The 27,713-nt window shown below is 38.8% G+C and overlaps 2 protein-coding genes and 1 long non-coding RNA gene across 8 annotated transcripts in view; 1 reads left to right on the plus strand and 2 right to left on the minus strand.

Annotated features, from left to right (window-relative positions):
* LOC131232481 (uncharacterized) overlaps positions 1-27,713 on the minus strand; it is a 79,588-nt gene that overhangs the window by 32,476 nt on the left and 19,399 nt on the right. For 5 of the 6 annotated variants that reach the window (XR_009164863.1, XM_058228742.1, XM_058228740.1 and 2 more), the window contains exons 9-18: positions 25,917-25,998; positions 23,153-23,439; positions 22,915-23,028; positions 10,502-10,782; positions 8,766-9,014; positions 8,498-8,653; positions 7,787-7,924; positions 7,371-7,613; positions 4,562-4,689; positions 3,051-3,174 (exon numbers count right to left, since the gene is read on the minus strand). Coding sequence is in view for 5 of the 6 variants with exons in the window: in XM_058228742.1 (XP_058084725.1) it covers positions 3,051-3,174; positions 4,562-4,689; positions 7,371-7,613; positions 7,787-7,924; positions 8,498-8,653; positions 8,766-9,014; positions 10,502-10,782; positions 22,915-23,028; positions 23,153-23,439; positions 25,917-25,998 (1,802 nt within the window). In the remaining variant the exon portion in view is untranslated. The remainder of the gene's footprint in view (positions 1-3,050; positions 3,175-4,561; positions 4,690-7,370; positions 7,614-7,786; positions 7,925-8,497; positions 8,654-8,765; positions 9,015-10,501; positions 10,783-22,914; positions 23,029-23,152; positions 23,440-25,916; positions 25,999-27,713) is intronic. The other variant, XM_058228741.1, reaches the window with a different exon arrangement.
* On the plus strand, positions 16,828-18,340 carry LOC131232482 (uncharacterized). Its single transcript, XM_058228746.1, has 3 exons — positions 16,828-17,269; positions 17,409-17,539; positions 17,663-18,340. The coding sequence occupies exons 1-3, from the start codon at positions 17,257-17,259 to the stop codon at positions 18,212-18,214; spliced, it is 696 nt and encodes a 231-aa protein (XP_058084729.1). The 5' UTR covers positions 16,828-17,256; the 3' UTR covers positions 18,215-18,340.
* LOC131232483 (uncharacterized) lies at positions 19,550-22,908 on the minus strand. The gene is made up of 2 exons (XR_009164864.1): positions 22,196-22,908; positions 19,550-21,785 (listed from the first exon to the last, which is right to left on the minus strand). It is a non-coding gene; the product is annotated as an uncharacterized LOC131232483 (long non-coding RNA).

Raw genomic sequence — 27,713 nt, forward strand, 5'->3', positions numbered from 1 at the left:
AATGTGCCACTTGCCACTAGCAGTGGATCAGTAATTGTACAAGGGCATATTGTATTTTTTTCAGATAGTAATTGAATTGTTTATAGTGACAGTACCGATAAACGTTTTCTCTATAGGGTGTGTTTCATGAATCTTTAGTTACTAAACTCAGGCGTACATCTACAGGCTGCTCTAAGCAAGGCCATTTTAGAAAACAATATTTAAGTTTCATAATGAAATAACACTTCTACGAGCAATATAGCCAATTCCAGAGTTTTCATTTACAAAGATTATTACAAAGTGTTACAGAGAGGGTCTTTTGAGGTTTATTTGGTAAAGTTCTCTTCCAAAACAATCCCTCACCTACTGGAATTTCTGTCAATTCATCAAGTTCCCATGAAAATCAGCTCCCGTCTGGTCCACAAATAAGCAATAAAAGCTCCATGCGTGACGCAAGTTTAGAGTTTCACTTATCATGCATGATTCAGACGACCTACTCGGGTGTACCAGAGACGGAAACGACCACCCACATCAATGCAACTTTCTTTATGGATGGAAGACGAGTTCCAAATGAGGCCCGTCGGGCCATTTTGAAGACCCCACATGCATTGGACGTGCACAAGGAAGACCCCACTTTGGGATGATGCGTGTTGGCTACTTAGGAGACCATTTTAGTCATCTTAGTGTTATTTCGTGTCGATCCGACCATTGGATTTTGTCGATCAGGCCATCGGGCCACCATATCTTTCAGATCTGGGCAAATGGGACTCTGATCTTGCTTTCTTTATGTTTTTTGTTATTTTTAGGATTTATTTGATTATTGAGATTGATAATAAATGTTTTATTTTTTCTCATTTTGAATTATGCGTCATTTCACTTAAGTGAGTGGCATAATTGTAATTATTCTAAATTTTTAATTATAAAAGCACAAGGGGGTTGGAGGTCCAACCCTAGTGGTGTTATTGAGAAGAAAGAAGTGTGAAGGAAATTTCCTCCTTGTGTTTTAGGGTTTGTGAGAAACCCTCCATTCCAATTGAATTGTGGAAGGGTATAAGCTTGTTTGGTGGTGGATTCCCAAGGTATATCATTCATCTTTCTCTTCTTCAAAAGGTATTCTTCTTCTCTTGTCTTCCTCTTTCCCCTTCCATTACAACCTTCTAAACCCATCAAAACCCCACTCAATCGTCCATCTCTTTCTTCTCTTATACCTAGACACGTGTGGGCCCCCGTTTTCGGTTTTCCCTCTTTGATTTTCCTCCACAGCTTCCTAATCCCTAAATCCTTTGAATCTCTAAAAAAACCCTGATCATCAACCTCCATCCATGAACCCAAAACCCTAATGAAAATCTGAATTTTTGTAAAACTTTCCCCAAACCAAAATTTTACTTGCATCTTTGTCTATCCATGTGGTTGTTGCATTACCCACGCTAGATTAGAAGGCCCTACTTCCAAGTGGGCCACTATTGAATTATTTTATATTTTCGTGCACCGCGTATGTGATAACCTAAGACCTTCGTATTATAAATATGAATTTTCAAATATATTATGCGGTTATGTTTGATTTTACATGTTGATTGGTGAAATTAATGTGTAAATTGATCTCTCATCTTGCATCCTAGGGTAGTTCCCGTCACCCTACATCAAAGTGGTATCAGAGCAGGAGGTCTCGTATTCGAGACTCCTCACCAGAGGTGATTAATGCAGAGGGGCATTTTTACACCGGGCTCGAGTGGAGTAGCTTGTGGGATGTAGGGACACACTCGAGATGGGAGGGCCGTGTGAAGCAGAACCCATGTGAAGTGGGGCCCACGAGGGGGTTCGACCAAGGTCATAACCCATGCGATGTGGAGCATGGGCTATGAGATAAAGGGATTGATTAGCCGCTCTATCAACTCGAGCTTTTAGAGCAAGTGGTTAATTTCCTGCATTAGTGTGTGTTTGGGTTACTATGGGCTCCTATCCTGGATGTAAATGTCAAAACGGACTCTTGTCTACCACTGAGGCACAGGCTTGAACCCAAAGTTCATACAAAGCTCCTGATCAGTACATTTACATAATATTCACACAAAATTCTTGTTAGGGTTTAGAGTTTTCTTTGTATGTATCTTTACTGTGCAAATAAACTTCAAATCAGTCCCCAAAGTGACTCCAAAATGGATTAACTGTAGAAAAGCCAAAGCAAATAGGTTTGAGATGTATATCACCTCTCAAATAATCATGAAGCTCCTTTGACGCATTAGAATTGTGGATTGTAGAGTTGAGAAGATATTTTATTGTCCCCAACTCATTTGGGGAAAGCATGAAAGGAGGTAGTAAGTGGATTTGGGTGCAAGAGCAGGAAATCATGTGATACAAAACATTAGCAGGTATAAATTCCAAGGACGCAGGAGGGAAAATTTAAAGTGCAAGTGGCAACTTGTTAGAAGCTTTCTACAACAAGGTCTCAAATGCCTAACTAGAAGACTTCAGGATCCTATTTTCTCTTCACCAATGACAAAGCAAGTTCTTTCTCCTAGATTTATCCACCAAGACCCTGGCCATGAGAAGCTCATATTTTCCTTCCACTTCTTCAGTTATGGTGAGAGAGAATATAAGGTCCCGAACCTCAAGAAATGCACAGTTCGCTGATGTTCCCACTTCCGTACATGTGGGGCCCATGGTCCAGTGATACATACTGCTAATCTGATGGGCATGGATGGCAGATGCCCCAAAAATCTACCAGATAGGAAAATCCCAACCCTTGGTGGCCTGAGATGGACTTTTAAGAGAACATTATAGAGATGATCCACAATTAACAGAAAAACAGCCAAAAGATTTTGGATTTTGGAGGCATCCACCATCCAATGAGCAATGAAATCAAATATTATCAATGGTTTGCACAATTGAAGCATGGGTCCCACATTTACATGATAGGGAGCACTAGCAAATTATACACTTAAAGAGAAAAATAAAATACGATATCTTGACATCCATCAGAAAATAAAATATATAGACAGATGCATCTGTGTATATCTATGAATTTACATATGTATGCATGTATTTTAAATGCCTTGGACAACGAAAGGATAAACCTGAGTATCAACGCCATCACATGAGGAAACAAACATACGCATCCTTCCTGAACAAAACAGTCCCAGAACCAATCTGACAGATCTCAATATAGGCAAAACAGAACTTTCGCCAGCGTTCTCAAGGCTGCAAAGACATTGAGGAGAACAGTGAGAAACTGCTAGTATGTCAACAATGAATGCAATACATGGTAGCTGAAAATTCATAAATATAACTATGGCTTTGGAATCCCTGATTATCACCCCTGAACAGATTGCACCTTATTCCCATTTCATAATCATAGCAACCAGCAAGGCCAAAGGTAGATGAGAATAAGATTCCTGTTTTGAATAAAAGTGGCGACATAGTCATAGAATAGTGACGATTATAATAAGATAAAAAGCAAGGAGGGCTGCATGATAATGTGCACAGTAAACATGGAAGAGAAGGTGAAATTTATGGTAACTTCTACACAAATTTTTAGATGCATTGCGTCTGCAATTCAAGAGACAATACCATAAATGAAAAATAATATATATAAAATCCCTCATATCGTAATCAAAATCTTCAGACCACATGACCTACTGAACAATTGGCTTCTCAAGGGCCAAACACTGATGATTGGTGCACAGATAGTAGCTTAGAAAGTGCACAGAAACAATTGCATGCTCTACTAATCACAATTATGAAGCATATTGGTGGACTTTGGAGGGCCAAAGATCACAAGAGCACTCCTAAAAGTACAAGATGCATGTGTAAAATGGATAACAGTAAAGCTTCTCTAGAGGTACAAGATTGAAGAAAGCAGCACATGCCATCATGAAACAAACAGTAAAGAGAGATTGACAATGAGAATACATACAATTGAAAGAAAAAGAGATTAGACAATTTCAATTGCAATTTGCAACCATGTCATGTGAGAACGGATAAATATGCAGGTTCGTTGAGATCATTCCATATTGATGCAGAAAAGAAAAGGCAATGAAATTGCAACTGTAGTGTAGGATCTTCCATCAAGTCGGTAGAGCTAGAATCAAAATTTTCATGACAAGAATAAATATGCCAAGTGGTGTCCTGCATAGTTTAAGAGCCAGTCAAGTCAGCTCCAAACAACGAGTCAACTCAACTCAACTGGGTTCCAAGTCACCTCAGTGAGAAAATGTTTTCAATTTTTTCTTAGACTCATCTAGTCTTTTTCGAGTATGTTTGAGTTGAGTCAAACTCAACTGAATTGAGTAAAGTCCTTAGGGTTTTGAAGGCCCTTTTTTAATGAATTCATAGGTTTGTCTTTCAGAAAAGAAATTGTAGTTTTTTATTCATTTATGCATCTATAACTTATTTTTATATTTTCAAATAATCATTATGGAATTCTGCTTTCGAGTTAAGTCGAGTTCTTGACCAAGAATTCGAGTCAACTCAAGTTTTCACGTTTAGGAACAATGATCTTCTGCAATAGTTGTTGAATAAGCATTTCAAAGGAAATAGTCACAGTTACAAACACTGAGTCAAACATGCTCACAGAGCCAGCCCGCACCTCTCAACAAGATCCACAAAAACACTTTTGAGAGCCGCATCAGAAAAGAAGGGAAACGTACTCCCGAGACAAACTCCATTCTCAATGATGTAGTAAGGAATTGATAGCAATGAGTCCAAACAGAGCCACTGAACAAAAAAGAACAGGACTGTCAGTCACAACACTACCTTTGACAAAAGCATGAAAGTTTTGTCACTGAAAGAAATAGTCCGAGCACTAATAAACACATAAACATAAGACCATTTAGATTGTAAATATAAGAAACCTATAATATGTGCATATTTGGGTACTGAAACTTGTATAAAGAGTACCTTTCAAAAAAAATTGTATAAATAGTAAGATGATTAGCTGTTGCCCCAAAAAATTAGAACAGAAAATGACATAAAAAGTGCTGAAAAAGTATAATCCATATAGAAGTACAATATTATGAGAGTGAGAGTCACATGTATTCAAGGACTTCCATTCCAGGGGGATCATCAACAAAGGGGCCAACACCACTTACATTACCCTCATTCCCAGGCATCAAGAAGTGCACTCCATTGCTGGTTACAGGTCCATCAGTCTTGTGAGAAGTCTATATAAAATAATTGTCAAGCTGCTTGCCAATCACTTTACAGTAGTAGTTGGTTCTATCATTTTGAAATTCCAAGGGGCTTTCATAAATGATCACCGGATACTGGATGGTATTTTATAGCTGATGAATGGACTTAAGGCTCAAGGAGCACAATGGAATTTTGGGGTGTTGTGCAAAGGGGTCCTTATTCATGCCTCAGTGGTAGACTCACAAGAGTTTCAACACGAGGTCATGGGTTCGAGTACCTATTGTGGTGAAAACCCACTGTGGTGTGAGTGCATGGGTGTGTGCGGGGTGTGAGTGTGTGTATTTTTTTTTATTTTTTTAAAAAAAAGGTGCTCTGCAAAGTAAATATGACTAAGGTCTATGACCACGTCAACTAGGAATTCCTCTGTTATGTTCTGGGAGAATGGACTTTGGCAACAGGTGGACCAAGTGTATCAAGGGGTGCATCTCATCAGCCCATTTCTATATTCTGGTCAACAGTTCACCAGCGGGCTTCTTTAAGAGCTCCAACTGCCTAAGATGGAGGATAATCTACCTCTGTCCGTGTTCCTTATTGTGGTGAAAACTTAAGTGTATTGATCCAATAGGCTGTGGACAGGATGGTTAAGGATTGGCGACAATCAGATTCATACCCTGCACTTTCAATTCACCAATGATTTATTAATTTGAGAACTGCCCAATTCACGGTTTCATCATCAACAGGATCCTTCATTGCTTCGACCCTGCCCCTGGTCTCTGTGCCAATCTATTGCCAGCATCGTGACCAATCCATTACAGTGTGACCCATGGTGCCCTTGGACAAACGAGTGGATCTCTTCCTACGATTTATTTGGGGCTCCCATTAGGAGAAAGTCCCAGAGCCTCATGTATGTGGGATCTGATTCTTGAAAGGTTAGAATATACTGTCTTCACAGAAGAGGTCTCATCTATTCATTGGCGGCCATATTATGTTAATAAAAGTAGCACTAGCTAATCTCCCCACTTATTACTTATCTATGTTTAAGATTATGAGTAAAGTGGCAAAGAAGATTGAGAAATCACAGCATGATGTTCTCTGGGAGGTGAAGGATAGCAGCCAAATATATCACTTAATGAATTTGAATAGGGGTCAAAAGCCTAACGTATTTGGTACTATTCACACACACACACACACACACACACACACACACAAAAAGCCTAAACATATTGGGATTTTCAGCATATGCAGATTAAAGGACCGAAATTGCGTACTACTATACAAATGGTGGTGGTGGTAAGATGCTGTCTGGGGGAAGGTTACAGCTAGTAAATGCGTGGAGAACAGGAGGGGACGGATGCCAACAGAACCAAAGATGAAGGGAGTCATCAATGTGGAATAATATCTGTCTTCGGTAAGGCTGAGTGAGCATAGGCAAAATCTTTGCCGATGGGGTCATATATCAAGGTTGGGAATGAAAATCAAACCAGTTTTTTGGGACTTGGGAGGACTTGTGGATTGGAGACTCTACCCCTGCAGCTACTTTCCCAACACTACCAGATATCTAGAAAAGAATATGCAATTTTTTACTGCTGAGAGAGCATGCGAACATTGGTGTGGAACAGTCCCTAAAGATGAAATCAAACAGAAGAGGAGATTCACTTGTTCATTGATCTGTTCGGTGATCTGGAGGATTTTTCATTCCTATTAATGAATCTGACGAGAGGATTTGGGCCCCATCCGCCCTAGTTATATTCTTGGCAAAAGAGGTTTTTTTCTTTTCTTTTTAAAGCCGTTGATCCAGCTTTGTCTTGTAGCCCTCATTGTGCCAAACATGTGGGGCACAAGAGCACCACCCTCAATGGAGGCTTTGAGCAAGACGACGGTTGAGAGCAAAATTCTTGCAGTTGGCAATTTGACTCTCGGTGTTTCCAAATCCTCTCTTGTAATTAGCTGCTCCTCTCCACTGCCTTAGTGGATAGTATTTTGTTCTTCTTGCAGTCTCTAAAACAATTCAGTATTCTAGCAGAGAGCCAGAGAGACTGAGAGAGAGAGAGAGATGATGAACGCGCGCGCAGGGGCGGGGGGGGGGAGAGATTATTCTATCAGAGAGAGCAGGGGTTTGACATTTTACTAAAGATTTCCATTTAATCTTTAAAAGCCAATTCAATAAAACTCTCTTCCAATTAGCTTCTGAAGGATGCAGCTTTTTGGCTGGGTAAGTGAATGAAGAATATGAGTAAACAACTACAGATATAAAACAGACTGATCACCTTCCAGTTCATCAAAACCGCTCGTCGACTTCGTGCCAGAACTCCAACTGCAAGGAGATCATTTATATTTTGAAGAAAATTAAGAACCAAAGGATCCAGCAAGGGTTTGTCTCCTCCATTTGTAATTGCTGATTTATTGTGGGTCATTATCATATCAAAAGCCAATGGACAGAAAGCAGTACACAATGCTTTCAAAACAGGCACCAACACTTCATAGGCTGCTAGGTGAATTTCTGCTCCGGTCTACTCTGGGACATTGTAAGCAAAAAATCAATCGGTGTAGATAGCTAGAGCAAAAATCAATCAGTGAATGAAGGTCATGAAAAATTATAGCAATATTCATGGAAATTATTCATGGAAATTCAGTCTTCAAAATCACATAGACATGACAAAATCCCATATATACTTGAACATACCTCTGAATCATATACTGGAGACGAAATAACTTTCCATGAGAAATTCCATAAGAAAGTAAAGGCAGCATCGAGGGAAACGTCATTTTTCAAATGTGCACACCATGATGAGATGGACGCAACTGTCTTTACTGACAAAATCTGTTCAACCACGTGAAGGATTTGACACCAAGATTAATTTTCTAGAGAAGCTTTGATTTGTCTGCTGTGATATTACCAGCCAGGTCAAAGGATTTTATGATCAGTTATGGAAATCATTTTCCTACAGAAGATGTTGATTTATTACGAGAATTTCGAGTAAAAAACGTCATATGTAATTCCATCTGCTAAAATTGAGTTAAAATAAAGAAGAAAAACTGGAATAAAGACTAATATCTGGTGCAACAATAATCTTAAACCAAATAAGAACAGTTACACTGATGGCCATGTCTTCAGATTAGGCTTCACAAAAAGACATCAAGGTGTAGCCCTAGATCATGATGCTCTAGAATGAATTCAACACATTAGCAAAGGTCACCCCCTCCAAAATACGCTCGATAGAGATGGATGTACTAGTATCAAGGCCTCGACTTATCAGATAATATAACGTAAGAAATGGTCCAATTTCTTTATAGTATCTCATGAAGACAAGTACAAATACAATGAATCTTTCATGCTCAGATCATAACATGCAATTAATTCAGATAGAGATTAACAAAAGGAAAAGAAACATACAGCTTGCAACACAGAAGTAGCTGTTGAAGAAGCCAACCGTCGTTGACTTGGGCCTCCTAGCTTTCCTTTTATGGAACTTGGTAGAATCACATCATTTATCTTAGGGCTGGACCAAAATATGGAGCAAGCTAATTTCGTAAAAGACACAAGCTCCTCCTGCATACCAGTAAACACAATTACGACACCTCTAGTAACATTTCCAAATTGTAAGAAAACTAGTGGCTGTAGTGGGGGAAACATGAGGACAACAATTGCCTACTTTACATACCAATATATGAATAAAAGGCCCAGTAAACTTTTCAAAGACAGTATAGTTTGTTGGTGCACTCAGGTGATCCAGTATCGTAGTCATGCTAGCTTCTGTCTCCATTCTGACATCAGCAGTGTAATAAGTGGATTTTTCCTGTCCAATCTGAAGCTCTTGGACCAAGCTTAAAATAAGTATGAGAAACTTCAGAGGAACCCAGTCCACATCACTCTTCCCTGTGCAGATATTAATGCCATAATTTTGGAGAAACTGCAAACATAGGTGTCAAAGCAAAGTTTCAAAAATCCTTCAAACAAATACCAAGTTGAAATAATAGATCTGATGCAAACAATGTGAAATTTGACATTGACAGCCTGGACAAGAATAGTTAAAAGATTGATCTGGAAACAAGGAACACCAAAATGACGAAGTCAGATATAATTGATTTATAAATACATCTTCAAGATTGATGAATAAATACATCTTATTAAAGCCAAAGCGACTCTGCTGATTTTGAGATCTCCAACAGAAGATAAGCCTATTAGTTTCGGGTTCTGGGTTTTTGCTCTGTTCTTCTTGTTCCCTTGTACTTTTTTTTTTGTTGTTCTGGCTGTGCTTTTGTTTTGTTTTTCTGCCCACCCCCCTCTCTCAAGATTGAAGATGCATGTCGGTCACATACATAAGTTTGTGTGTATATTCAAACGTATACTTGTAAACATGTACCTTCAACCTTGACAGTGTTTTGACATCTTGAAGATACAAGGTGACTAACAAACCAATGTATGAAAAATAGCAACAATCACATAGAACCAATGACTTCCATTGTGCTGTCTCTTCCCTCTACGATAATGACACCAATAAGATGATCATGTACAATACTAGCCAACTTGAACACATGATCCTGTCTAGGCACCAGATATTTCTGATGGAAACATGTACACGTTGCATAAAGTCTGATCAATGAACTTCCATGACACCAATATGATGAAGACATTCACAACACTCCAACAGCCAGCCTACTAGATTAAGCTACATCATTTAGCAATGAACAACAAGTCATGGGAACGCATGCCTCAATAAAAGCACCACTTGGACACAAAATATGCCTCAGTGAAAAGCACCACATTGCACACGCTTGGGCATGCAAATACACCTACCACCCACACTCGTACTTGCGAGCCATGCACGCTTTGTAAATGCATGTGTCGATGTGATACAAAACTGCGCTTATACATAATATATTATATATTTTATTTGGCGACTTGTCCCAGCTCTTGGGTTCTTGGATCATACATGAACTATCATGGTTTATCTTACATCAGAATAAGGGTTGCAAGAAATGAAAATGCATAAGTTGGACTGAGTACAGAATAAAGTTCATGATTTTCAAAAATATAACATGATGTGGGAAGGATTTCAGAATGACTGGCATATTTGGAGAAGGCAAGGTGTCGAGCTACAATATCTAGGCATTCAAACAATATAACAACGTCAAACTAATTCCAGCATGATAGGCATATCCGAGAAATAATAAACAGAATGAAAACATTTTAAAAAAAAAAAAAAACAAAACAAAACATAATTACTGGAATTTGTTAAATCACAGATTAGGAAGGCAAACCATAAACATTGGTTCTGGCATGATAGGCATATACTAGAAATAATAAACAGAATGAAAACATTAAAAAAAAAAATGTATAATTACTGGAATTTGTTAAAGAAATATAAATAACGCAATAAAGGATAGTAGTGATCACAAGGTTAGGAAGGCAAACCGTAAACATTGGTTCCAAATGGCAATCCTCTGTGACTATGAGAAAAAACACCCTTGCCCACCTTTGCGCTTCAAATCCCCATGCATCCAAGTCATCATCATCAAAAGAAATAAAAGAACCAGGAGAGTGATGGTGCCTTATGAACCTTTGAGGAAAATCGCAAAGATTCTTAAAATCCTGCAGTTCAAGACTAAAGGGATTGGAGCTGCAACTTTTAGCACTGCTCCCATAAAACCATTGTTGTACCTTCTGTCTCAACATGCCTAGAATGTGGAATATCCAAAAAAGAGACAAAATGGGCTCTCATGAAAATGTGTAGCATAAAGAGTGAATTATGATCATATTTATTTTATAGAGTAATCAGTGCAGTTAGCCACAGAAAATGCGCAAAAAACTAAAAGAAAAATGAGAGTAAGGTTTGCAATAACCCTAACTAAATTTTAAAGTAATATTCCAAAACCATGCTCAAAAACTAATCTGCAAAAATGTGCAGCACCTGCTCAATAGCAACTAGTATGACAGTTGAATCTCAACTAGCATGCCTTAACATAACGACAGCGCTTCTAAACAAAACGAAAATGCTTCCACTGTTGAGTTGTAGCAAAAAAGTTTAGAAGGAGGTATCTAGTGGCTTCTACAAGCTTGCCTATTGTTCCAGTAATTTCACATGATCTGTAATGGTAATATCATTGATTTCTCATGCCTCACCAAAGACAACATCGTGATATTTGGTAATGGTGGAGAGAAGTTAGGAGATATCAATAGTATAGCATTATAAAATAAGAAAGAGCAAGGATACTATTAAAGAATAGTAAAATAGAAGAGGCAAAAGATTAAGATTAAAAATATCTTATTAGCTGCAGCATAGGCACATGGCCAATTTTATACGTGCTTGTGCCAGTGCAGCAAGATATCCCATAGGTCATCAATAATTGCCACGCATCTCCAGAAGTTTTGATGTGATACTTCTATAACCAACTTTACCTTGGCAAGCGCTTCAGTTGACAAGTTGTAGAGAGAGATCCGTGTGTGAGAGAGGGAGAGCATGTGCAATTAGTACAGTATAGCTTGTCCTTCCATCATTAGACAATTTCCTACAACCACGACTAAAGTCACTATGAGTCCCACTGTATCCAGGTGAGAGTCCAACACAATCGTATTGACCTTGAAAGCGATCATTGCCTCCTCGGCCTCGAGCTCTGTGCCCTCCATTTATGAACTAGACAACATACCCTTCCTACGACTTTCTTCTCACTTACGAAAAACAGTCCCAAGCAACAGAACTACAGAAGTGGCTCTCTGCCTCAGAATCAGAGTACAAATGGCTTCATATTCAGGATTAAGTCCAACAGGTAGATGAAAGATCTGTTGTTCCTCAATTTTGGCTCTGCATTCCTTATCACAGCACGACCGTATGGGTCTATGCATTGTTGTCATGTGCGGTCGCATATGCGAATATGCGATCGCATATGCGCATGTATTTGGCCCAATTGCATATGCGGCAGTGGCATGCGCGATCCCTGCACATATGCAATCGCATACTGGCCAACGGTCAGATTTCTGACCATTTTTTGACCTTTTTTTTTTTTTAATCCGGATTTTTACTCTATATATATGCATTCTAAGCATTCCTACTTACCAAAAAAGCTCAAACTCTCTCTCTCTATTCTCTATTTCTCTTACTACATCCACTCTTACTAAGCACTTTACATTTTACAATCTACATTCTACATTCCATCCACTCCTCTCCATCCATATTCCATTTCCATATTTCTTTTCTTTTCTTTCAACTTTCAAGAATCAAAAGGGTACAACAAGAATCAAGAATCAAGATTCAAGAATCCAAGATACTTGATACATGATACATGATACATCATTCATATCATCCATATTCAAGATTCAAGATTCAAGATCAAGAGTCAAGACATGAGTCAAGAGACCCCTCACTCCTCTAGTCCTCTCCAATCTCTATCCACTAAGTTTTCTAAGTTCTAACTTCTAACTTCTAACTTCTAAGTTTCTAATTCTAAGTTTTTAACAACTTCTTTCGATCATTTTATATATATATATATATATTGTTTGTTAATTGATTTGTTAGTTGTTACTTACTTTGTTAATTGTTAGTTGTTACAACTTACAAGTTTGAAGTTACAACTTACAACTTACAAGTGACAAGTTACAACTTACATTACAAGACTACAAGTTACATCTTACAAGTTACAACTTACAACTTACAACTTACAACTTACAACAAGTTACAACCAGTGTTCGAAATATCGGTATCGCACAATGTATCGCACCCTTGGGATACAGATACGTATCGGTTATCGCACGGGATATATCGTTTGTATCACATAGTTTATCGCACTTTTTGGGAAACATGGGGAAACATTGGGAAAATGGTTGAATTTTTTAATGAAACTTTGGGGATTGTTAAAAAAGCCCTTAATACACACTTTTAAATCATAAAGTTTCAAAAAAGAAGTGTACATAATAAATTTCCTTTGTATAAGGTCCCAAGCTATGCTGTCCGATTGAACTAAGACAACTATATTCAGTATCAACCCCGTTCATCCATTTTTCCATATCATTTCAGGACATTATCTAAAAAATAAAACAGATCCAATAATTAAGTAGACCATACCATAGGAAACAATGGTGATTGACCATTAGTGGGCCACAAAAGTTTTGGTTCAGGCTAATAATAGTTTTTTCTCTTCATTCAAACCATAAATTTATCTGGTAAAATGGATGGACGGAGTGGATAAAATACATGAATTATAGTTGGCCCACAAAGTTTACAAAGTACACTGCTCACTAGGAGATACACTTCCCACCACACTGGGGTGGGGTGCTGCTACCAAGTTCCTTCGCTCAAAACCTATGTGGGGTCCACTATGATGTTTGTAAGAAATCCACCTCGTCCATTCATTTTTTGAGATCATTTTAGCACTTGAGAGCAAAAATGAGCAGAATCCAAGACTAAAGTGGGCCGCACTAAAGGAAAAGGTGGGTAGGAAAATTCCTACTATTGAAACCTCCCTGGGTCGTAGGGCCCACGATAATGTTTATTTTCTATCCAATTTGTTAATTAGGTCACACAGACCTGACCTGAATGAAGGGGAAAAATAAATATCATATTGATCCAAAACTTCCGTGACCCTCAAAAGGGTTTCAATGGTAAACGTTCAATCTACCACTGCTGGTTGCAGTGTGGTCCAGTTGATCTTTGGATATGTCTTATTTTTCGGCTCAAGCCTTACAAAGAGCTCGCCAAATGGACGAACGGCCTGGATATAACACATACCTCATGCTGGGACCCACAGAACTTGGTGACGTCAACACAGTTCGGTGGTGCGCCGTGCGCGCGTACTCGATTTCAATAAAAAAAAGGGCGCGGATTAGCTGACTAGCGAGACTCGCTGCTGAATTGACGTCACCAAGTTCCGTGGGCCCCACCATGATGTATGTTTTGTATCCACACCGTCCATCCATTTGGAGAGAACATTTTATGCCATTAGCCTAAGAATGACTAAGATTCAAAGCTCCAATGGACCCCACCACAGAAAGTAGTAGAGAGAGTGACGCCCACCATTAAAAACTTCTGAGGGCCACAAAAGTTTTCGATTAAGCTGATATATTTTTTTCCCTTTTATAATGCCTTTTTAAACTTATTAACGGGTCGGATCTCAAATAAACATCACGGTGGACCTTATGAAGGTTTCAACGGTGTATGTCACTTTCTCCACTGTTTTCTGTAGTGGGGTCCATTACAGAATTTTATCTCCCTCGTTATTTGACTCATGTCCTAAAATGATCTCTCCAAATGGATGGACCGTGTGGATATAACACATTCTTCATGGTGGGACCCACGTAACTTGGTGACATCACTTCAGTAGCGATCTCGCTACTCAACCTGTCAGTAGCTAATCCGCGTCCGAGAAAAAAGACTCGAACGACCTTTGGTTTTCAAACAGAGAGGGTTCCGAAAACCAAAACCCTAAAATATCTCCCAAATCTCTTCGGATGTCTCCGGATTTCTCTCCAAAATCGGAGATGTTATTTGCGGTAATCTAGGAATGGCGCTTCAATTCGAATGGCCCACCAAATGGAAGCTTCCGATCATGGCGATCTCTTCTACAGGTACCGAAATCCACCCTCTATTTTTTTTTCCCGATTTTTTCGGATGATGATGTCGATGTCCAACAATAATGGAGAGGAAATCGCGTGATATCGTCAAAATATCGTGCGATATCGAATGATATATCGGCCGATATCTGGATTTTGAGTTTTTTGGTATCTTCCGAGGGTTATCGTGACTGTATCGTCTCGCAAGGGTGCGATAACGATAATATCGGCCGATATATCGGCCGATAGTATCGATATTTCGAACACTGGTTACAACAAGATTTCAAGATTACAAGTACAAGACTACAAGTTACAACAAGATTTGAAGTTGGGAACCTCTTTTAGATTTGTTAGTTGTTACATTTGTAATTTTACTTTTATTTGTGTATCTCTCTCTCTCTCTCTCTCTCTCTCTCTCTACAAGTGTAAGTGTGTAACTCAACTCTCTCTCTTTTTCTCATTTTCTTTTCCCTCTTTTTCTCCCTTTCTACAAGTGTAAGTGTAACTCAACTCTCTCTCTCCCTCTTCTTCTCCCTTTCTACAAGTGTAAGTGTAACTCAACTCTCTCTCTCCCTCTTCTTCTCCCTTTCTAGTTTCTACAAGTGTAAGTGTGTAACTCTCTCTCTCTCTCTCTCTCTCTCTCTCTCTCTCTCTCTCCCTCCCTAGTCTTTACTCTTACTTACTCTCTTAGTCTCTTAGATCTACTTCTTTCTTACTTCTTAGTTCTTTTTCTTATACTTCTTAGTTTCTTACTTTACTTTTCTTTTTATTTGTAGTTTACTTTCTAGTTTCTAGTTAGTAGCTAGCTAGTTACTTTTTAGTGCTAATAATACACACACACTACCACTATCCACCATCATAATGTCTTCTTCTCAATCTTCCTCTTTGAAGCCCAAGTTGAATGACCCGGGTTGGAAGTATAGGCACTACCGTAGTGCTACCAAAAAGACTCATACGGTATGTGAGTTATGTGGGTTTGTAAGTTCCGGTGGCATTGCAAGGCACAAGCAACACCTTGCACATTTACCAGGGTCAAATGCAAAAGCATGCGACAAAATTACTCCAGAAATCCGAAGGGAGATCGTGGAGTATATGGAAAAACAATCAAGAAAGAAATGCGATAGTGCCCTACGTCAAGAGGAATATATGGAACAAGATGCATATAAAGAAATAAATGTAGTTAATGTAGATGAAGCTAGTCTCACTCCCCCTACTTCAACAGGCCGGTCTAGACCATAAGTACAACCATCGAAAAGAGCCCGAGGGCATGGGCCCATAGATAGATGGTGTAGACCACATCCCGAGGATATGGTCGACCAAAGGGGTAGAGGGAAAGGGCCGACTCAAACAACTTTAGAGAACCGGTATAAACAAAATGATAGAAAAACCACAATTCAATATATTGCTAAGTGGTTTTACCAAACTGGCATTGCTTTCAACACCGTTAAATCGAAAAGCTTCAAGGTAATGATTGAGGCTATAGGTCAATTTGGACCTGGGCTTAAACCTCCTTCATATCATGAAATGAGGGAGACCTGCCTAAAAACTGAAGTTGAATATACAAATCCTTCATAGCTGAATATAGGGAATCATGGAAAATATATGGTTGCTCACTAATGGTCGATGGATGGATCGATAGATCCGGTGGGTCTCTCATTAAATTTTTGGTAAATTGTCCAGCTGGGACAATGTTCTTGAAGTCAGTGGATGCGTCGGACCATTCACACACAGGAGAATATTTGTTTTAACTTACTAGATAGTGTAGTTGAAGAAATAGTTGAGGACTGTTGTACAAGTGATTACAAATAACGCAGTCTCGTATGTAATGGTCGGTCGTCTTCTTATAAAGAAGAGGCGACGTTTATTTTGGTCCCCCTGTGCGGCCCATTGTATTGATCTTATGTTAGAAGATATAGGTAGATTATTTATAAACGTGATTGCAAGGGCTAGGAGAATCACGGTCTTTATGTACAAACACGCCCTTCTTCTCAGTCGAATGAGAAAACACATTGAGGGTAACTTGCTACGTCCAGTAGTCACTCGTTTCGCTACAGCCTTTTTAATACTACAAAGCTACATGCAAAGAAATCAGAACTTATAAGCATTGTAGTGTCGGCCAATTTTACAAGTGGGCCTTAGTCAAAGAAGGCTGACGGGAAACGGGTTCAACAAACAATTCTTTCTCAAAGTTTTTGGACTCAGGTGGTAAAGGTACTAAAATCATCCGAGCTCTTAGTCTCTGTGTTGCGATTGGTGGACGAGGATGAGAAGCCCGCAATGGGCTACATATATGATGCGATGGAGAGGGCGAAAAATAAGATCATGGACCATTTTAACTATAGAGACCGTGATTACAGGCCAATTTTAGATATTATAGATAGAAGATGGGGCAGCCAAATGTCATCCCCATTGTATTCGGCTGCTTACATCCTTAACCCAGCCTGTTTATTCGTTTCTGCTGATCTAGCAGAAGCACTAACTATGCATATGGTTGGATTTATTGATGTCTTGGAAAGAATGATTCCAGATAGAGGAGAACAGGACAAGATCTCAACTTTGCTAGACTTTTACACAAAAAGTGAAGGGATATCGTAATAAGACATCGGACAATGAAATTACCCAGTAAGTACTTCTATGAATGAATATTACTATGTTAGTGTAGGCATGTCAACTGTGTACTGAACTCTTACAAAAAGTTTTTCTACAAAGTATCTCTAAGAGATCTAACGATTCTAACATATACTTAAACTGTTTTTCTCAGCTGACTGGTGGGCTGCCTATGGAGTGGACCCGAACAAGAAGGATCCAACTCTAAAGAAGCTAGCTATGAAGATTCTTGGACTCACGTGTTCTGCCAGTGGTTGTGAGCGCAATTGGAGCACGTTCGAGTCGGTAAGTAAAAGTTTAGACTGTTTAGTAATTGTTTTGTTTTTTTGTAAACTTTAATTTTTTTTGTGGCCTAAGCTAAATTAATTACCTAAATAGCTAATGTCAAATGCGCTTTCTTTCTTGCAGATTCATACCAAGAAAAGGAATCGCCTTGAGCAAAAAAAGCTCAACGACTTGGTTTTCGTTCAATACAATCAAAAATTGCGAGAACGATTCCAAAGTAGGAAAAAAAAGCCCAGCTTCTTTGACCATATCTGCTTAGATGAGTTGGATGCAAATAACGAGTGGCTCGTAGAGACGAAGGACCCGGTATTTGCTGGAGAGGATCTGACATGGGCACAAGTTGAAGATGCTGAATATGGATTGACACCTGGTGAAGGTAGTAGTACCACTCGAAGGCGAAGGACGGGGGGGAGCCAGGGGGCGAGTAGTAGCCGTCAACCCGTTGATGAGATTGAGGAGATTGAAGAAGGAGAAGGTGATAATGATGATCAAATTGAAGATCATCTACCATTGGATGTTGATGAAGTATTAGTACGTACAGATGACGAAGAAACGGAAGAAGAAGTGTATGTGGAAGAAGGAGATGACTCGAATGATGATGATGATGATAGTGGTGGTAGTGGTGGACTTGGTGGTGATGTGCCACAATGGATGCTAGATCAATGTATATCATGATTATTGATTAATGATTAGATAAATAATAAATACATAACTTCTTAATTTTGTTTAATGGTTGTCTTGTCTCATAAGTCTAAGTGTGTTGATGTTGTCGATTGTTTGTTGATAACTTGATATTGAATCATTGATAACTTGATATATTATGTATTGTATTTGTATCACTATCATGTATGTGTAGTGTTGAATGTTGAATATGGATATTTGATATTTGATATTTCATATTTGTTATTGTTATTTGTTAAATGTAAGTATGTAACTACTAGTACTAATTAAAATGTTAATTGTTAATGTTAAGATCATTTAAGAAGTTAACTATATTGTAATTTGTAAATTACTAAATTGTAAATGTATGATGCATGTATCATGCATGGAGTATGGTTTTATTTTTTTTACTTAAATTAAATGTATTTCATGTCCCAATGACATATAATAATTTATTTTGATTTTTCTGATTTTTTTTTAATTTTTTCTGATTTTTCTGATTTTTTTTTAATTTTTTGAAAAAATGCGGAAAAAATAAAATAAAATATGCGACCGCATATGCAATTGTGTGATCGCATATGCTATTTGACAACATTGGGCCTATGATGACTCATGACTCAACTCAAGCCACATTCCCCTGAGGGTTGTATAATATTCTCCAAGAGACTTACTCCCCCACCAATGATTAGCCATCTCACTTGTTAACTGAAACATCCTTGCCACAATACTTTTTCTTAGGGGAAAAAAAAAAACACATTGCAATGGCATCCAAATCTCCATGGCTGTTTCATAATACATAATGTTCTTCCAGTCTCGGGCTTCATAGGATGCAGTAATCATGAGATCACAACCATATTATCAGCTACTTCCCAGTCAACATAAGTTGGATCAAGGTTTCAGTCTTCCCATCTATAAAACCCAGCTTCTTCCTTCCGCCAATAAACATCCAGGCGGACAGACCACTCCAAATAATTCTTCCCATCAAACTTGTGGTTGCTTGTCATTTATCACTAGTCACAAAAGGATTAAGGCCCTTTGTACTTGACATAACATTCAAAGAGGACCTATCAATCAAAGACCTATGCCTTTCCATTGTAAACAACCACCCAACATGAGAGAAAAAAACAGTAACAGCAGTGTGTACCATGTCCACACTAGACCCACAATCAAAAGCAGCTTAGCTGGACCGCACTCGAGCTACCACATCAATAAGTGGTACATACCCACATGCAGTGAAGCCTCAAGGAGGCTCGAGAGCCAAAAAAAAAAAAAAACTTATTCACATTACCCTAGAACAGCAAACAGCATCAATCTGAACCAAAAGTCCTATAATAAAAAAATATTTAAAAGAAGTTGAAAAAAGCCCCTAAACAGTAAAACTAGAGGGAAAAAAAATCATCACCAAATCTTCAATACTCAATGAATATTCACGATTCCACTTCCCAAAGGTCTGAAATTATCAAACAGACCATATATGAACAGCTGATGCCTGCAAAAAATCCCAATTTGATCTGTAAAAGCAAGAAACTGAAAACAGATTTTTCTGGAATTTTTCTCTATTTCAGAAACCAATAAAACTACCCCAAAAATCTTGAAAAAAAAAATCATCAATGTTCTGCTGAGATGTAGATATTTTGGAAAATGTACTTTTTCCTCAAAAGCCCATTAGTAGGTGCCAACGTCAGCCATACAGCATGCTAGCATCAGCAACGGTCCCCAAAAAATGTTGACTTCTCTCTGCTGCTATAAGTGGAATACCAAGTACAAAGATTTCTATGCCAACAAAAACTACCCCAAAAATCTTGAAAAAAATCATCAATGTTCTGCTGAGATGTAGAGTGCTTTTTCCTCAAAACCCCATCAGTGCAGGTGCCAACGTCAGACATATACAGCATGCTAGCATCAGCAACGGTCTCCAAAAAAGTCAACTTCTCTCTGCTGCTACGAGTGTAATACCAAGTACAAAGATATCTGTGCCCAAAACTACCCCAAAAATCTTGAAAAAATCATCAATGTTCTGCTGAGATGTAGATATATTGGAAGAATGTATTTTGCCTCAAAACCCCATCAGCACAGGTGCTAACGTCGCCCATACAGCATGCTAGCGTCAGCAGCGGTCACCAAAAAATGTCAACTTCTCTCTGCTGCTACAAGTGTAATACCAAGTAGAAAGATATATATGCCAATCTTGAGGGGGAGTGTTGAGACATGAGATTTTAAGGGTTTATATGTAACTTTAATATTTTAGGGTGTTATTGTCATTTTGTTAGAAGTCTTATAAAAGGAATAAGAAAGGGGCTGTAGCCCTAATACATTTCTTTTCCCCATCTTTCTTTCTTTTCTCCTCTTCTCCTTCCTCTACTCTTTTTTTTTTTTTTTTTTTTTTTGAGAATTAACAATTTTATTTAAAAAGCAGGCCAAAGGGCCAGAAAAGAATACAAACAGAACTACAATCCTAGCAAGGCGAGAAGAACGCAGGAGCCCAATCTAACACCAAGGACTTTGCCCTTCGGATAACCCAATAATCTGATTCCTCCTTCTCAAAGCATCGTCTGTTACACTCCCCCCCATACGACCCATAGAACAGCCATAACCGCTAGCCACCAAACCACTTTTCCTTCTTTCTGAAGCATACGTCCATGCTCTACTCTTTCAATCTAATAGAGCATTAATCTCTCAACTTCTACTCTCTCCAAGAGGGGGCAATCATCACGCCCTCCCAAAAACAGGTTCAAATGCTGAAAAACATCCCAAAACGCATGTTATTTATGCAAAAATCCTGGCCTAAGAGATATCTCACCAGATATGAGAACCCACACTCCTAGATGCCACCCCAACATTCCAACTATTGTCAGAGGCACTGTATTTACCAATCGGGATGCTTCTAAGCAAAAATAGTTCCCCACTTTACAGAGAGAGATTCATCAGTCTAATGCTTCTAAAGCCAAGGCCCTCGTGGCAGGAAGGTTTGCACATGTCTCCCCAAGCTACCAGATGAGACTTATGAGCAACCTCCTGGTCATTCCATAAGAATTGCTTTTGTATCTTCTCAATACTAACCGCAGCTTTCTGGAGGCAATGGATTAAGAACAAAAGGTACGTCGAGGAGGACAACAGTCACAACACTGACATGATGCAGGTTACTCTGTGACCCAAGGTGAAGGAATTTGTTGTTCCATGTACCAAGTTCTATTAAGCTTCTCAATGACAATATCCCAAATTTCCATCCCACATCTACCATAGCACAGGCATGCACCTGTTTGATAGGAAGCTCAGCTACCCCATACCCAACCTCTTGATGGCGAGCTCCACAACCCCATAGCGAGCATCTAACACAATATCTATAAGGGTGGAGCTGCCCAAATTAATTCCTGAGATATTAGTTTTTACCAGATTCACTTTCAAACCGGACAGCAGACACTGCCTCGAAGTTGATGTCTCTATAAGACTATGCACATCCTCCGACAAGCCATTCCCAAATAGCAGAATGTCATCTGTGAATTGAGCCAGAATCATTTCGGGGTTCAATTCAGCAGGCCGAGAACCAAGGGGTGATAATACAAGCCTTGATCCAGCTGCACCATTTCTACCCAAAACCCATCTAGCCCAGCAAGTAGAAGAGAAACCTCCAGTTGACACAGTCATAAATCTTGATCATGTCCACCTTGAGGAAGAAAAGTTAAGATCCCTTCTGCTATGATCATCCACAACCTGATCCACAATTAAACGTCCATCATACCAGCCCTACCATAAATAGAAGTGCTCAGATTCTGTGAAATAACACGATTGATCACCATAATCAAGCACAATGACAATACTTTTGCGATAATCTTGTAACTGCTGCCAATGAGGCTTATAGCTATATAATTAAAAACAACCATAGCCCATCTCTCTTGGGAATTAAAGCAATCAATGAGGCTCCCACTGATTTGCAGATGGAGGTGTGAATATGGAAGGCTAAAAATTCTTTCATCAAATCCTCCTTAACCACCCAACACATCTGATAGAGCAATGGGAATCCATCAAGTCCAGGGGCCTGACGCCCGTTGACCTCAGAGATGGTGGCAGCAACTTCACCTTCACTGGAGTTATGGTCTAGCTCATCTGCTTGCTCAGAAATGGAATCGGAAGGAACCCCAGTAAGCAAGGGCCTAGACACAAACTCTTTAGAGAAAGCAGCTTGGAAAAAGTCTACAAAGCCTTCCCATATCTCCTCTTTGTTGTTAAGCCATTGATCAGTAAATTATGGGTTGCTTTGAAAGAACTAGGAACAATTCCCAGATGTAACTTTAGGAACCCAATTATTAACTAGTTTGAGATCTTTGGAGGTTGGCTGCTAAGAACATCCAAAGGGAGTACCATTTGGAGGTCTTTTCAAAATACTAGTGGTCTCGATATGTCAGCCATGAGAGGACTGAAACGTTTTACTGGAGAGGATGCAAACAGCAGGATACAACACATTAGTGATATGAAATTTGAAGAAGAGTTAAAAAGATAGGCCTTTATGCAATCCATGAAAATGTAAAAACAAATAGTAATTGACAAGCATAAGTGGCTAGAAATCCATTCATTTTTTGGATATATGAAACATGCATATACAGTTAGCACTTTTGTGGATAGTGAGATACAAGGCATGAGCTCAATACAAAATTATGAAAAAACATAGCTGTGAACAAGATTTCTCTGTGATTCCATATATAGTCTCAGATACTTACCACCATAGTCTGTAAATTCACGGGGCACTGACGAAATAAAATGCAAGAGTAAATCAAGTGGCACATCATAGGTAAACATCACAGAAGAAGCAGCCTCTAGAACCTTCTCAGAAACTGAATGCCATTGGAAATGTCAGTTTTAGGTTCGTTGCTCTGGCGGATAATTAATTGTGAATCTGACTATTCAAAAATGGGAAGTAAAGAATAAAAATATCTAACCAGCTCAAAAATCAGAGACCTCGAAGACGATAATTTGCATTGAAGTGTTGTTTGCTTCTCTCAAGAACAATTCTAAGAGCATCTAATAAATCTGCACTTCTATTTTGCAGAAGATTTTCTTGAGCAAATTCTACTTGCACTGTGTTACGAGAACTAGCTTCGCACCATTGATCTTCACCATCACAGTGTGTTTCAGTTCCACAAGCAGCTGAAGCAATGCAAACAGCAAGTGCCATCAATCCAGCTCTCCCAAAGGAATCGTGTTTAGCAACAGATGCTAAACTGCAAATGAATGCTACCCGCTCTCTGCAAACATATGAGAAAAGCATCCACATCAATTTATCATACAATCATTGACCTTTTTTTTCCGGAGAATCAACAATCATCGACCATTTACCTACTGACTAAAGAAAAGTGTTAAATTTCATCCATGGACCTTCGGGAGACCGAGATATAAATTAATGCTTCAGAAACAGTTCCTGCAACATTTCAGAGGTTCACAAGTTGGCTGCCGATCTAGTTAAGGAGAGGGCTGCTGAATTTTCATCTCTGCCCCAGCTTCCAGATTGCTGGGCTGGCTGTTGATAGTTTTCTTTCTCTTTTTTCTTTTTTTTTTCCTTTTTTTGTTTGTTGTATTTTTTGGGCCCCTGGTCTCTTTGGAATAAAATTACCTTTCCTTCTAAAAAAAATGAGACATGCCTCACATTAGAGATAAAAACTAGTACATTTAATTGCATTTTTTTATTTCTAGTGCATGCAATTGCATTGTTAAAACATAGACAATATTGGCAATATGAAATACACAACATTAGCAAACTTATTGTCTTCTACAAGATCCTGAAAAATGGGATACATTAAGTACATAAAACTTATGAAAGCCACGAGTTTTAAATCCAATGCTGCTAGTTATATGTACTTCGTCATCCTTTGGGGGCCAGCTAAGATTGATAAAAGTGAACCGACTTCTAAAAACTTCGCCGTCGTCATCACCGTCTTATTCCAACTAATTGGGGTCAGCTGCGTGACTCTTGTTACACCATTATTGTCAAGATACATGATAAAAGTTGTGGCAGAAGTTTCACGCCAGCTTCCAATGTGACGCAACCCTCTATCCGGGCTTGGGACCAGCAATGAGAGCACAAAACTCCCCCAGGCGCTATGTAATAATAGCAACTCAGTCGAGTTGAGTTGACTCGTTGGTATCGGGACCAGAGTTGAGGAAAACCTTGAGACTCAGTAAATTCATCATCTAGTCAAATTGAGTCCCTTCCTCCCTCAACCCCCTCTGTATCTATCTACTTCTAAGAAACACTATAATGCAACTAGAATCAAGAACAAAACTAACTGGAGTAAGCTGACTGAAGGTTATTACCAAATTTGCAGCAGAAAGATCACTGAAAACTCAAGAAGAGAACCACAGGAAGTACGCAAAGATAAACTGTTGTGGGATGATTCCTAACAACCTGCAAGCCAAAACAAGTATTCACAGCCCCCTCTAGGCCCTCTTGTCTACCCAAAAAAAAAAAAAAAAAAGAACTCTGAATTTCTTTATCCAATTAGAAAACCATGTAAAAGTATTCAATAAGGCCCTTATCCTTTACATAAGCCTTTTCCATACAAGAAACTGAAAGAACTTACAACTCTTATCTATTTTAGAGAATCACTCATCTCTAGACTCCAAATGATATCTAGAACTTACAAATAAGGATTGCTCCTATAAGCACAGAACTAGAATGGAAACTAAATAACTGCTACGTATGACTAGAACAGTAAATACACAATGCATATGGACTTCTGATGCATAGGATTCCTAGATAGAAGATTAATTTGGTAATTTACACACAACATGCATCCAAACAGGCCTTCTGCTCCACATTACAATCCATGACGTGTGGCCCCATGGGCCTTATGCTCCATGACTCATTCATCGCCACTAAACCACACAAGTTTCTGGTGTGCTCTCCTGGACTACAACCAGTCCTAACCAGCATATGGGCTACCATCTGACCCTGCTTAGTCCCAGAGTGCCCTCGCAACAGAGATCCAGTTCAGGCAAACAATATTCCCAATCAGGCTACATCCATCAGTCACATTTGGCTGTAGTCACCTTCATATGCTTCAATTAATGGGTCCTTGTCCCATCAATGGCTATGAGTGCTTCACAGCCAACAGGATCCTCTCTACTCTTCTCAGCTAGAGGCACTTGGACACTTTGCAGCTACAAATCATCTGGACACTAACTTAAACCATCCACGGCTATAGATATCTTAACGCTTGATGGTAGAAAGATATCTGGATGCCCAATAGCTATTAGACACGCCCCACAAACAATAACTAATAAGCTTGTGTTAAGCCGTTAACATCAGCATCTATGAGACATCCTTAACATTGAATGGCTACAACCAGTGGAATTCAAAATCAACAGTTCAACTTGCAGAGCTACAAAACTACACTTGGATCAATGGATCACCCAACACAGTGCACACACGCAACTATTCACCACATGCACACATTTTAGTGTTGAATATTTGGTTTCCCCATTTAACCAAGGGTTTTCTCCAAAGAGATGTAATTAATGGCATTTGGTATGCCACAGCCAAGTGTGTGTTCTGCACCCTACAAATAATAACGCCCTCCAAAGGGGAAATTTGTGCAAATTTTATTTTTTTTACTCTGGCTTTAGAACTAAATAAAATCCCTTCAATAGTCAAACTAGACCAGTGTAAAAAAGCTAGAAATCTGGAAATAAAAAAATAAAAAAATCAAACAAGATACCATCATACCTACTGGAGAAGTAACTGGAAAATTGGCATAGAAATTTGCTAGCACCTTTAATTGTTTCTGAAGAGTAAACTCCTTTTAAACCTGCAAGTCACACATTCATACCATGGAATTCAAACATGAGAGAGATGAAACCCACCATATCATTACCACAGCCTGCACTTGAGGTTCAGGAACAATTTAGATAGACCTTTCTACTTATAAATAAATTATAAAAAAAATTAAAAAATTAAAAAAAGTAAGCAAAGCTAGATGCAATTAACATATGACAATGGGCCAATAAACAAATCAAATGGACATGAATTCAAGAAATTCAGTTCAGCACAGATGCTAAAACATAAATAAATTGATGAATATGAAACCCCAGTACCCTACTTACATGAAACCCCAGTACCCTACTTACATCCACATGAAACCATATCCTTGCGTGCATCTTTGATGCATGCGAGACCATGCAGGAGCAATTACAGGATGCACCCACACCACTCAAGCTGAGCGATTAAAGATCTGACCAGAATGCAAATCAGGCCCATCCAACAGTTCTAATAAAAAAAATTCTAGCAGATCCTATCCATATCACAGCTCCAGGCCATTCAACGTTCTAGATTGCTGATCTGGAGCATTGCAAGTGCCCAAATTAGTCTTACTGTGGATATGGATGATTTATCTGTCCAAGATCAGTGGCCCAATTGGACTTCAATGTCCCCAGATCCAATTGGATGGCTTTGATTGATAACATGTGCGATGAGTCAGCTTTGATATCTGATCCGATGCTCTGTGGGGTCCACTAGATCCATCGGATGGTCTTATAATTCCCTACATTGATTGGTTGCTGAATAATGTTGTAGCTGCTCCTGAGCAATGATATAACTGTCCAGGATAGAAAATGCCCCTTGACATGGGTGAATGTAAATCAGCCCATATGCAGGGTTATTTGGACATTTTCCACTTGCTATAGAGATCTTTGGAAGATATTTTTATTTAATTTTTTGTATTAGAAGTCTAGGTGTCTGTCTTATATTATTTAGAGAGATATTTAAAAGATAGAAACAGCATAATTCAATATCAAGGAGGTTTTTTTTTAAAGGTCTATAGAGAGACTTGTCTTGCATATGGTATAAATGGATTAAAGGAATTATAAGTTTTCCACTTGCCGCCCTAGCATGTGTTGCTAATCGGTAGAAGAAGAGGGTGTTATTTGCTTGTAAATACTAGCATAGAAGCTGGTAGTTAGTAGGACATTAGCCCAGTCCTATACTCTCATGTCTTGCAGCATTCATGACTTTTCTTAGAGGTTTTGGATTTGGATATAGAAAATACAGGTCTGGATCTGAACTTCTGTTACTTGTTGCATCAAACTCTCGCATGGCTTTTTTTTTTCTTCTTTGAAAGGTAACTCTCCCAGGGATTGAACCCTGGATCACTCTCACACAAACACACACTACACTATCTCTACCAGCTCATCTAACGAGCGGGAGACATGGCAGTTTGTAGTTCAAAATTTGAATTTCTATGTAGTGTATCAAAGCAAATAAGATCATTACTATTCTAATACATTACAAACATATGTATATTCCAATGAGATAATTGCTCAATATATATTTCCTGGAACTGTAAATATAAATACTTTTTTTTCAAGACAAAGCTGCAACCAGAAATGCCCAGGGCACTAACTCCTCATCACAATGAACAAGCATGCAACCAACCACAGACAATAATCATGGAAAACAAACCTGAGCATTCACACAAAAGAATGCCAACGTGATTGGTAACTATTTACATGAGTTGGCAGAGTGTTA

The sequence above is a fragment of the Magnolia sinica genome, chromosome 18 (assembly GCF_029962835.1).
Source record: "Magnolia sinica isolate HGM2019 chromosome 18, MsV1, whole genome shotgun sequence".
NCBI classification, from domain to species: domain Eukaryota; kingdom Viridiplantae; phylum Streptophyta; class Magnoliopsida; order Magnoliales; family Magnoliaceae; genus Magnolia; species Magnolia sinica.

Coding starts and splice junctions, on each gene's coding strand:
- LOC131232482 (XM_058228746.1), top strand. Junction 17,540..17,662: donor ATTGGAGCACGTTCGAGTCG/GTAAGTAAAAGT, acceptor TCTTTCTTGCAG/ATTCATACCAAGAAAAGGAA.